The sequence below is a fragment of the Drosophila willistoni genome (genome assembly GCF_018902025.1).
Source record: "Drosophila willistoni isolate 14030-0811.24 chromosome 2L unlocalized genomic scaffold, UCI_dwil_1.1 Seg196, whole genome shotgun sequence".
NCBI classification, from domain to species: Eukaryota; Metazoa; Arthropoda; class Insecta; order Diptera; family Drosophilidae; genus Drosophila; species Drosophila willistoni.
Genome location: NW_025814048.1, coordinates 8,699,231 through 8,711,469, shown reverse-complemented (window position 1 = coordinate 8,711,469; position 12,239 = coordinate 8,699,231). Strand labels below are relative to the sequence as shown.

The following is a 12,239-nucleotide window of genomic DNA, read 5'->3' as shown; positions in this document are numbered from 1 at the left end:
CTGCAGCACCTGGTAAAATGTTGTTGATAATATCAGCTCGAAGTTTTCCTAGTGTTCAGTTTAATGAAGCAAGTCGACAGTGGTTGGTACTCACTTTGGCATTGTCACAATTTTTGCATCCCCTCCCCTTCTCCCAACATCATGCCGCCCTTTGTATTGTAAATTAGCAACCAAATACGATCAGATATGCCACTTAGTAAGGTTAGGCTTTTGTTTTTTGGTTAACACTTACAACAAAGTCAAATATTTTCATAGCACTTTTTGGCCAAATTTTGTTCATTGTTACGAAATTGGTTGAAAATGTATAAGTTCTAATCTAAATAAAGATATTAGGTTAAACAGAAGAATAGAGAGAGCTTGAAACTTAAAGCATATTTTCGAAAGAGTTAAACGTAAGTAAAACATATCTTTTAAAAGTAAAAGAAGTCAGCATTTTAAAACAAATAACTTTTAATTTGCATAAATTTACTCTCAAAAGTCTAGTACACACCTTGAACTGATTTTAGTAAATGTCTAAAAAAAATATATATAAATATAATATGATAATTATGTAGCAGATGATAATGGCAGTTAAAATTTCCGGTATTCAAAATCAATTTAGTAAAATATTAGAGTATGAAAACAACAAAAAAACAAAAAAGCGAAAGTCGTTCTGCCCAACATATAAATCAAAATATGCACAAACATGGAGGGCATTTAGCATCTACATCTATTATATTGACCATTAAAACAAATTTGTCGACATTTGCCATTAAGAGTCGAATAACAACAACAACAACAACAACAAATACATTGAGTGTAAAAAGAGCAACAGGAATGAGTGCCCAAGTGCCCATAAATCAGCGTAAATAGACAGGAAGCGCCTTAAAATCTGCTACACAAATGTGGCCCGTGCCCCTTTTGGCCTTCCTTCATCTTTTGGCCCTGGCCCGGGGTGGCCTTGCCACACATTTATTTCAAAATTACCATAAATGTTGCTTGGCCCCTTAAAAGCTATTGGCTTGCCCCAAGTTCTCCATCCTCCTCTGCCTCTCTCTCCCACTCTCTCACTCTGTCTCTGTTTCTTGTCCATTTGTAATTTCCAGACAATTTATCAAAAAGAAACCAAACGACGAACTGGTCTGACTCTCTTGGCATAGCATTCGGAGCTAAAGTTGTAGTCAGTTGAAATGGTGCAGAAAATGCGCTTCAAGTGGCCGTCGTCGCCGCTGCTGCCTCCATTCGAGCAGAGCAAAAGTAAAAAGTCATCCGACAGCTGGAAATCAGAAACCTTGGCGGCCACTTCATAAATTTCTTTCTCTAAAAAGTTACGCAAAAAACGATGAAAAAATAGCGAGAGAGATAGAGAGAGAGAGAGAGAGAGAAAAACCCAAAGTAAATTAGTTATATCGATGTCTAGAAAGTTTTCAAGAATGCGAAAATTCAATTGAATTCTCGGAATGAACATTTTTTCCTAGGACTTTTTCTTCATCTTTTTTTGGTTCTTTTTTTGGGTGTTGTCAAGTTTAAAGTTAACTTTGTCAACTGCAACTGCAAGTCGTGCGATAAGAAGGCGTCGCATCCACTTGAAGCATTGTGTGTGTGTGCCTCTGCATTTGTTCGAATGCCAATGAAATGCAGTAAATAATTAATGCCCAGTTGCAGTTGCAACAGCATCCATGGTATGGAGGATGCCAAACGCCAACACGGACGCCATGTTGACACTTAGCGTGACACTTGGCCGCGGCCCGAAGGCATTGATCAACTTAACGAGCCGAATACAGAATACAGAACACTGTATCTGTGTGTGCCAGTGTCACCACACTCTGATGACATGGCCATCTCTACACTTAAAGAAACAATATAAAATAGAAATCAATGATTTGTAACGAAAGACATTTCGGTACTTCCGGTTACACATAATGGTTGACAATTTATCAAGGCCAATGGCAAATGGTTCAAGGGATAGACTATTAGAATACAATAAATAAGTGACGACTCAACAAAAACATTTTTATTGAAAAACCTAAAAGAAACAATTAGTACAAAATTAAGTAGAGATAAAAGAGAGATTTAAGGTTCTATAATTAACATATATCATTGAAAAGGAACACTAAAAGGAAAGGACATAGGGACAAAATTAACTTGATAGCAAAGAGGTTTAAGGTTCAATAACTAACATACATACATACATCATTGTAAAACGACAATTCAATAACTTTCGAATCAGGTGACTTAAATGTGGCTTGAGATATATAGAATAATTTAAGGTGATTAACCAGTTGACAGTCGGTTTTTTAGTTGTTTTTTGAAATATTTTTTAAGAGGAATTAAAAGATAGAACTTTGAATTTTTGTAACTTTTCTAAATTCAATTTAGAGACTTTTTCTTGTTGAATATGAAAAACTTTTGCTTGAGAGTAGGTTATGGGAAAAAAAGGTATTCCACTGGTCAACATGATTCCTGAATGATCAAAATTCAAAATGGAAAAAAGCTGAAGGCAAAATATGTTAAAAATATAAAAACGAAAAGAATTTACACGAATGTTAACAAAATTTTACGAAAAACTCCACTCTTTTTTGGTATTGTTTTAGAACATAAAATAAAAACCAACGATACCTTTGTAAAATATCCTAGTTCAGCTCTTAGAATTTTACAAGCGGAGTATACTTACCCTGAATGTTTCGGAAAGTTTACGAGATTTCATGTTAAATAGTTCAAAAAAACGAATGAAAGTTTTGATTTCAGAATTTCCAGAATTCCAGAATTAAGGGACAATAATCTTTGTAGTCTACAAGTTTATTTTTCGTAAGATTGGAAAGTTGTTTAAATTACTGTCAGTGCATTCCTCTAGCTAATTGAGTATTCGTCACTTAAGTGGCTACAGCCACTGGCGAGTAACCAGGACAGGCCTCGGATTCTGCTTCTGTTTCAGTTGCTTCTGTTACAGTTGCTGCTCTTCAACCTCTTTCCCTCTCTCCTCTCATACTGAATGCCAGCACATTTTATTTGCATGTTGTGTGCAGGCCAGTTGGCCTGGCATAAATCAATAAGTTGCATTGGCATGCCAAGCAGATTCTGTTTTAAATTAATTAAAATACAAAAAACCGAGAGACATAAAAAAAAAGAATCATCGAGTGATAAAGACTACTCCACATAAAGCCATAAAGCCAAGAGAATCTTAAATACTTCATACGCAAGCTTGAGCAATCAATCAAAAATTGCAGAAAGCAAAAACCTTAGCGCACGCGTTTGCCACAATGGGAAGGGGAAGGGGAAGGGGAAGGAAAGGAGCGAACGTGGAGTGAAGTGGATCGTAGTGAGAGTCCTCTGACTACATGATAAATTGTCAACACGCCGACGTTTGTCTGCAGCGATTTAAAAACTACTTAAAATGTAAATGTTGTTGTTACGGATCCCCCTTTTCTCTAGCTATCCCCCGCTATGTTGTTGGTGCGGGGTGCTCCTTTGCTTTTGGCCTGTGGGCGTTTGTTGTACTCGTTGTAGTTGTTGTTGTTGTTGGCTTGTTTTATGCACACGTTGCCATCGTCGTCGTTGTCGTTGTCGACGACTGTGAAAATCATGTTGTTGACTTTGAGCAAAACGAAAAAAAGCAAAAGCGACAAAAAGACGAGAAATTGTAAAAAGAGATGTGTAAAAATGCGCTATTGTAAATAACAGCACATAAACGCGCGACTCCAACTTTAGTCCTGACTGAATGACTACCAACTGACTGACTGGCTGGCTGACTGACTGACTGGCTGTGAGCTGAGTGATGACAGGCAACAATGTCAACATCAGGAACTGATGACTGCAATGTGTGAAGTTCTTTGCTGCTGCTGCTGCCACGCCCCGTTTTTGTAATGCATTACATTCGTTTGAAGTGTTGATTTGGCACTTGGTATATTCCCTTTTGATGCCACTTCAGAGCCAAAGAAGTAGGCTATACATATATACGACGACTACGATCGCATAGTAAATTCTCATATCAAAATACTTGACAAATGATTAATTGAAATCGACTCTGTAAGTAGGCAGAAGGAAGTTGCTGTCAATCAGTCAAACCCACATCCTCTCTTACTCTCTCATTTCCTTGCCCTCCTCCTTCAATCAATGCGTCATTTGTTGATGAGCTTAACTTTGAGGGGGGGAGCGCACAAAGCGCTCTACCAATTAACCCAAGACTAGTTAAACAAAGAAAGTTTCTCTTGACATTCGATAAATATCAGCATCAAAATGAGTTACCCCCTCCAACCAGAGAGCGTGTCTGTGTGTGTGTGTTGACAACCTCCCTTTTTGTTGGGGGGCGTGTGTTACATTTTTATTTATTTCACCATTTTTTATATATAGAAGCCAACATAGAAACAAATAAATAAAATGCCATTTCTACTTTCAGTTTGCATCCCCCCAATTCGAAGGGTGAATGGGATGATAGTATGAGGTCAAAATGCGGCTGATTCTACAAGTCTATTAAGTTGAAGTCGCTTATCTAATGCTGACAGCAAGTTTTTCACTTTTACCAAAAGTTTTTGGCAACTTCCGCCAGGCAGGCAGGCAGTCAGGCAGGCGGTCCAGCAGCTGGCAGGGCGTGTATGTCAATCATTTGTTTGGCCATTTTTCTTCGGTAGCCGCAAAAAGTTGAAAACGATATACATCACATACATCCGGCCAAAAGTTCTTAGACCCCACCCCCACGACCCCAGTCCCATCACAGACTGCATAATATATGAACAAACATTTCCCTATGAAAAATTTGAGCATATATCCTAAAGTTAAAGTGCATTTTATATCGGAAAGAAAGTGAAAGCCACAATATTTGACCAATATTTATGCTAGATAAATAAATCACTGAAGCAAAGATAGAGAGTGTGATGCTAAAAGTTTTTTGACCAACCATTTGGTCTAGTTATTTCCGTGTCAATAAATATACAAATATTGGTCGACAAAAGTTGTCAAATGTAAAATAAGATTTCTAGTTAAAGGCAGCTCAAGGTTTGTTAAAATGTCATTGAAAGTCTTTCAATTTATAGAAAACTGCACGATTTTCCCCCTGCAGAATTTGTGTATCTTAATTGTTTTAACATTTAAAGTAGCCTTTTGAGATTGAGTATGATTTGAAAATTTTAAAAATTCCAAATTTTATTGTGTTCTAAAACAAAAAGTAAACCAAAATGGCTGCCCAACAATGTCCTTGCGGGTGCGCACCTCGTCCTTTGGGCTACGGGAATATGTGAGTTTAATAGGGATAACAAGAGCCTCTTAAGCTTAAGTTTATAATTTTTCATAGGGAGATTTACACCAGAGGCACCTTGTTGGACACAGTTCAGAGATCGGAAATATATCCCGATTGTAAAACATTTGTGGATATGAAAATGCGTCATCCTGCCGACACAATTTTATCAAATTTTCGTCGTTTACGTAATTGTAAGCGAGTCAATGGCCATGCGCCAGATTTAAAAGATTTTGTGGAACACCATTTCGATGGAAGTGGTTCCGAACTAATGATTTGGACGCCTAGCGATTGGCAAGCTGAACCTCCATATGTGAGCAAAATTCGTGATTCCGAACTAAAGAAATTTGCCTTAAAATTGAATGATCAATGGAAACAATTGGGACGTCAAATTTCAAATGATGTACAACAAAATCCCGATTTGTATTCTTTGATATATGTGCCCAATCCCTTTATAATACCAGGAGGAAGATTTAGAGAATACTATTACTGGGATTCATATTGGATAATAGTTGGACTTCTAGCGAGTGGAATGTTTCAGACAGCTAGGGGAATGATTGATAATTTTTTGTCGATAGTCAGACAGTATGGTTTCATACCAAATGGTGGAAGGATCTATTACTATGGACGATGTCAACCGCCATTGTTGGTACAAATGATGAAGGCCTATGTCGATAAAACCGATGATGAGAAATATGCCATACAATCGTTGCCTTTGCTTGAATCGGAAATTGAAACTTTTCTCGAATATCATAAGGTTGAAGTTGAGGGTGGTTATATCATGTATCAATATCGGGATACATCGGCGGGTCCACGTCCCGAAGCATATCGTGAAGATCTAGCAAGTGCTCAGGACTTTGCCAGTGATGCAGAAAAGGAACTACACTATACTGAATTGAAGGCTGCCTGTGAATCAGGAATGAATTTCAGCTCACGATGGTTTGTAAATTCATCCGATTCTGTGGGGGCCCTCTTGGGGATATGAAAACTAGTTCCATAGTTCCAGTCGATTTGAATGCCATTCTTTTTCGGAATTGTAAGACTTTGTCGTACTTTAACAAGAAAGCTGGAAATACCGATAAGGAAAAGCATTATCAGCAAATAGCCTGTCGCTTGGTCCGGGCCATCAGAGATGTTTTGTGGAACGAAGAGGCTGGAATATGGTTTGATTACGATGTGACGAATAAAATACCCCGACCATATTATAGTATAACCAACTTTTACCCCCTATGGATGAGAGCTTTTCCCATTATGGAGAGAAAAAAAATATCGAAATCTGTAATGGATTATATCGAATTCAATATGTTAGATGACTATCCCGGTGGAGTACCCGTAACTTTGCTCAACACAAATCAGCAATGGGATTATCCTAATGTCTGGCCTTGTATGATGTATGTTTTGATTGAAGGACTCGAGAATTTGGGCACAACCGAAGCAAAGGACATGTCAAGACGTTGGGCTGATCGTTGGATAATGGTGAATTATGAGGGCTATCGTAAATCAGGATTAATGTATGAGAAGGTAGGCAAAGAACTGTTTTAAATAGATCATTTTAAGATTTTAGTTCTTAATTGTAGTACAATTGTGAGAATTCTGGAGCCCCTGGTGTTGGAGGTGAGTATGAGACACAAACTGGTTTTGGTTGGTCCAATGGTGTGGCCATATATTATCTAGCCAAATATGGCATGGATTTGTGTGTGCCGCCTGATCAAGCTGATAATAGATTCGAAAAGATAGAGGATGAAAAATCGATGGCTAATTGCATTGTAACTAGTGCTGATAATATGGATAATGATCAAAGTACTACAAATACCTTAAACGAAGATAAAAATCTTGATTCTAAGAAAGTCGAAGATGAGGATATGGGTCAAAGTAATCATGAAGGAGCCACGACTACTTGTGGGGGCAAATGTGCCATATGCGGTTATGTACACTCTCCTGTGAATAATGAAGAACCCACACAAAAAACTAAGGATACTAATGAAGAGCCATTGAATGCTGATGAAAGCAATGAAAATTGTAATAAAGAAAATAAGGATTTGGCTCCGAAGAGTAATAAAAACAAAGTGGATCCAAATACATGTGACGAAAATCATGAGGACTGTAAAGGAAAATGCAATGTATGCGGACTTTTGAAGTAAAAGGAAATATCAATCAAGATGTCATTGTATAGCTTTCCCTTCGATCAGTGTAGCCTTTGGCTAACTGTCTTTATTTTGGGACCTGTCAGCTTTAATCAGTTCATTTAGACATTTACACTAAAACACACCAAATTTTTCGTTGGGGGAACAATACTAAAATGGCTGCCGCCCAAAGCTGTGAAAATGGTCCTCAGTCTTCGTCAGTGGGGGGCGAAAACAGGTTTGCAAGAATTCTTAAAGTAGATTCAATCATTACTCATATAATTTTCTAGGAATGTCTATACCAAAGGCCTCTTATTGGAGACGGTACAAAGATCGAATATGTTTCCCGATTGCAAAACCTTTGTGGATATGCCAATGCGTTATCCACCTGAACGTATTCTTGGAGATTTTGAACTGTTCAGCAATTGCCGCCGTAATGATGGCTCATTATATTTTCTGCAAATGTTTGTCGAAAAACATTTTGATCCTAAAGGATCTGAGCTAGAGAAATTCACACCCACCGATTGGAAATCGGAACCACTGTATGCTGATAAAATTTGCGATATTGAGATGAAACAATTTGGTTATAAATTAAACGAACTATGGAAAGAGTTATGTTATCGACTTAAAGATGATGTCCAACGTAATCCTGATATGTATTCCTCGATCTATGTGCCCAATCCGTTTATAGTTCCTGGAGGAAGATACACAGAGTTCTACTACTGGGATTCATATTGGATATTACTTGGACTCCTTGCTAGTGGAATGCATCAAACGGCCAAGGGAATGATTGATAATTTTCTTTATCTAATTAAACAATATGGCTTTATACCAAGTGGAGGAAGGATCTATTATTATGGACGTTCTCACCCACCGCTGTTGATTTACATGATGAAGGCCTATGTTGATGTAACAAAAGATGAAGAATATGCCATCAAATCTTTGCCTCTGCTCGAAACTGAATTTAATAACTTCCGAGAGAGACATAAAGTGGAAGTTCAGGGTTTTACCATGTATCACTATCAGGATTTCTCAACGGGTCCTCGTCCAGAATCGTTTCGCGAAGATATTGCCCATTCTGACGGCCTTTGCAATGAGTCGTTAAAGGAAGAATATTTCTCGGAAATAAAATCAGCATGTGAATCGGGAATGGATTGCAGTTCCAGATGGTTCATTAATGAAGAAGGAACTAATCAGGGTACTTTAACAGATACCAAAACTCGTTGCATAGTTCCGGTCGATTTGAATTCCATTCTGTTTCGCAGTGGCAAAATGTTATCTGCATTTTATAGCAAAGCAGGAAATACCGCAAAGGCTGAAGAGTATCAGGATATAGCTTGCGATTTGGCCAAGGCCATTCGAGATGTTTTGTGGAATGAGGAATGTGGCATTTGGTTGGACTACGATCTGGCGAACCAAAAGCCAAGACCATATTTTAGTGTCTCTAACTTTTTTCCCCTTTGGACCAGAGCTTTTCCCATAGTGGATAGAGAGAAAATAGCCAGCTCTGTAATGGCTTACATTAAAAGCAATCAGTTAGATGAGTTTCTTGGTGGAGTACCAAATACTTTGGTCAATACGGGTCTTTCATGGGATTATCCTAATGTTTCGCCTTGTATGATGTTTGTCTTGATTGAGGGACTGGAGAATTTGTGTACTCCCGAGGCTACGGCCTTGTCCCAGCGTTGGGGCCATCGTTGGATCAAGTCAAACTATGAAGCTTATAGAAAAGATGGTCATATGTTTGAAAAGGTAAGTTCGTTGCAGTTTCAATTGAACGCATAAATTGAAAGTCTCTTCTTCTAAACTAGTATAATTGCGAAAACTTTGGATTAAAGGCGGCATGCCCTAAAGTTGAGACTCAAACTGGCTTCGGTTGGACTAATGGAGTTGTCATATATTTCCTCTCGAAATACGGTAATGAATTGTGTTTGACAGACACCAGCGATGGATCTAAACCAAAAGTCAGTGCACCAGTGAAGAAAAAAAATCTTATTATTACCAGCGAAGATCATATGCAGCTACAGGCCAAAGATTCTTGTGATTGTGAAGATAACGAAAAAGCTGCTCTATCGAGTCCTGCATCAAAAGGAGCGGACAGTTCCGCTTTTTATACTCCAAATTCGGATGACTGTCTGCAATGTCCGAGTGAGAAATCACAAAGACCCAGTGTCGTTCGTTTTCCGCCTAGTGGCAGTCAAGAACAAGAATGTACAAATAAGGATATTGCTATTGGTCAAATTCCATGCCCAGCAGCCATGTCAAAGCAATCCAGCGCAACTGCAAGATCCGCTCAAATTTGTCAATTTTGTGGCAGAATGGTGCGCCCGGAAAATATTGATCAGCAGCAGACCGGATGTTATCCAGAAGATGAATCACCAATGCAGCAACAACAGTCGATTTGTCCTTGTCAAAGTGAAGCGGCTGCTACTGAACAACAGGATAAGTCAACTTCGCCATATCACGAGGATCAGCCACAACGACAACAGCAGTACCCATTGCGACAAGACAAATCCACTTGCGTTAGTTCACACCAAGATCAAGCAAAGATGCAGCAAATGGCGTCCAAGTGCGCAAATAAAGTCACCGGACCATGTGTGCCATGTAATGGCTCTGCAACGGATAGTACCCAACCCGAGCAAACATTTGTGAGCAAACAATTTCCACTGGCTGATCCAAAGAGCATGGGATTTGGTCTGTGCTCGGATCAGGATGCGTTACCAAGCCAGTCTAAGCCCCAAGAAAAGGAATCCCTCTGAGACAGATCTAAGCAAATTTAAATTGCGTCCAACCCACATTGAGAGCAGAACAATTCACATTTAAATAAAGTTAAAATAACGGCAGCCAAAAAAAAATGAAACCCAAATATGCTTAATTTCTTCCTTGATATTCACATTTATCGTTATGCTTCCTTCGTCAATATCTTTATAGATACAAAGACACATTGTGTTAAAAAACGAATGTTCTACCCCCGTGACCTCTTTTCGACTTGGAATTGAGTCAGTGAAAGTGAAACAGTGATGCCACATTAGCTTTTTTAGAGACTAGCTTGAAAAAAGTCATATTTATAAATTTACTATAATCTAAATGAAAGGAACTTACCTATGTGTGATAAGTTCCTAGACTCTTTGCTCACTAAAGTATCTTCAAATAGTATTCTATCAAACATTGGCAAAATGTTGCGTTTGTTAATTTTGGTGACCCCGACGAGCCAAATCGAGCCATGTCGAGCTAAATTTGGGAATGAATTGTCTTGATCACATACTTTTCTTTATGTTATTGTATTAAGCGGAAAGATCTTTATAATTCTTTTAGTAACCCTTAAATTATAATGACAAACCTATTTCCAATATTTTCGCTAGATTTATGTATGTCATCACTGGTGAGTGCTCTCATGCTCTAATAATACATATTTTGCGAACAAATCGTTTATGCCCTAATATATACATACATATATACATTTATAAACGTTCATATAAGCTCTTTCACTTCCCATTCGCAATCACCCACCCTGTTGAAATGATGTGTTCTGATGCGATTGTAGCTCTCTGATATTATTGAAATGCCATTTTGATTGGCTTTGATGTGTCTCTGCCTCATTCAAACGAACGAATGAATGTGTTTGTGTGTTTCTGTGTGTGGTTGTGTGGAGGTCGTGTGTGAGTGTATTGTGTATCTGATTGTGAGTGGTAAAAGTAACAATTTCATATAGCTAAATGTTTTATGCGGCCAAACATTGATACGTTTTGATATGATTAAGCGATAAGCAGTCAGCCATAAAGTATTTATTTACGCTCAAAAATTCACTGCGAAAATCTTTGGAAAGCCCCTAGAATTTATAAAGTTCTTAGCCAATTATACACTTTGCCATTTAGCCATTTGTCAGCTCAACAACTGTCAGGAGCCAAAAACCAGAGTAAGAGAGAGGGAAGGGAATCCCAAGTACAAACAGAGAGTGAGAGATAGGAATAAATGGCAAAAGACTAGCATGAACCGTAACCACAACTGGAATCATATCACGGACGCGAGCACTTGATGATGATGAACAATGTGTGTGTGTGTATGGTGCAGTAAACACATTTCCAAGTTCTTTAGGAAATCACAGGCGTTTTAGTCTGTTGCATCTTGGTTATTTGACGGAATTTGTTCACAGTGTATGAGTTTTGCTGCTGCTGCTACGTAAACGACAGCCACACGCACAATGGCCACCACCATTGTTTTGAGCTCCTTTGACGAAATGCAGAAACGCTGTAGCTCATCAGTCTTCACGGTGCTGTCCTGTCCTCCTTCTTCTTCTCCTCCGACTATCTCCTTAGTGGCTTGGGTTGTGCTGTCTTTGTTCTACAGCTCATTCGTCAGACGGATATCCCCTCTTGATTATAATAGAAGTTTTTGACGCAATGCTGACGCTGCTTTCATTTCTATGCCCCTCTATCTCTTACACTTTCTGTTTCTATCTCTATCGCCGCCTGTCCCTACTCAATGTGGCAATGCAAACTTTTAGAGAGAGTTGCGTTTCCAATTAGTTGTGTAGTCGAGTCTCGGGGAAAATCATTTGCATGTTATTGACTAAATTAAGTGAGAGCTCAAAAAGTTGCAAAGCAGCAAGCAAAAAACCAAAAACAAAAAAAGACAAAGATTGCGAAAATGGAAAAACGAATAAAGACAGAATTGAAACGAAATGAAATGAGTCTCTCAGTCTGTGGCAAAATGCAAATTGAAATTCACCAGTTTAAATCTGCCAAAAAAAAAAATCCAAAATGATTTGAAAAAAATATTTCAATTACACAAAAATATTAATAGGAATCGAGACACAATATCCAACAACCATAATCAACAAAATATGTACATATATAGTTAAATAGTGGCAACAACATACAAGAACAACAAACAAATCTGTCATATGT

General features: G+C 38.2%; 2 protein-coding genes and 1 long non-coding RNA gene across 3 annotated transcripts in view; all 3 read left to right on the top strand.

The window, feature by feature from the left end:
* Positions 1–12,239, top strand: part of LOC124460041 — a 40,064-nt gene that overhangs the window by 8,967 nt on the left and 18,858 nt on the right. The window lies entirely within an intron of this gene.
* On the top strand, positions 5,121–7,351 carry LOC6640681 (trehalase). Its single transcript, XM_002062979.3, is given in 4 exon segments — positions 5,121–5,209; positions 5,267–6,185; positions 6,188–6,730; positions 6,787–7,351. Coding segments are annotated over 4 exon segments (2,085 nt in total). The 5' UTR covers positions 5,121–5,150; the 3' UTR covers position 7,351.
* Positions 7,449–10,192, top strand: LOC6640483 (trehalase). The gene is made up of 3 exons (XM_002062980.4): positions 7,449–7,570; positions 7,623–9,084; positions 9,144–10,192. Exons 1-3 carry the CDS (start codon positions 7,509–7,511, stop codon positions 10,089–10,091), a joined length of 2,472 nt encoding a protein of 823 aa, XP_002063016.1. The 5' UTR covers positions 7,449–7,508; the 3' UTR covers positions 10,092–10,192.

Coding starts and splice junctions, on each gene's coding strand:
- LOC6640483 (XM_002062980.4), top strand. CDS start 7,509: ATGGCTGCCGCCCAAAGCTGTGAAAATGGTCCTCAGTCTTCGTCAGTG. Junction 7,571..7,622: donor TCAGTGGGGGGCGAAAACAG/GTTTGCAAGAAT, acceptor ATAATTTTCTAG/GAATGTCTATACCAAAGGCC. Junction 9,085..9,143: donor ATGGTCATATGTTTGAAAAG/GTAAGTTCGTTG, acceptor CTTCTAAACTAG/TATAATTGCGAAAACTTTGG.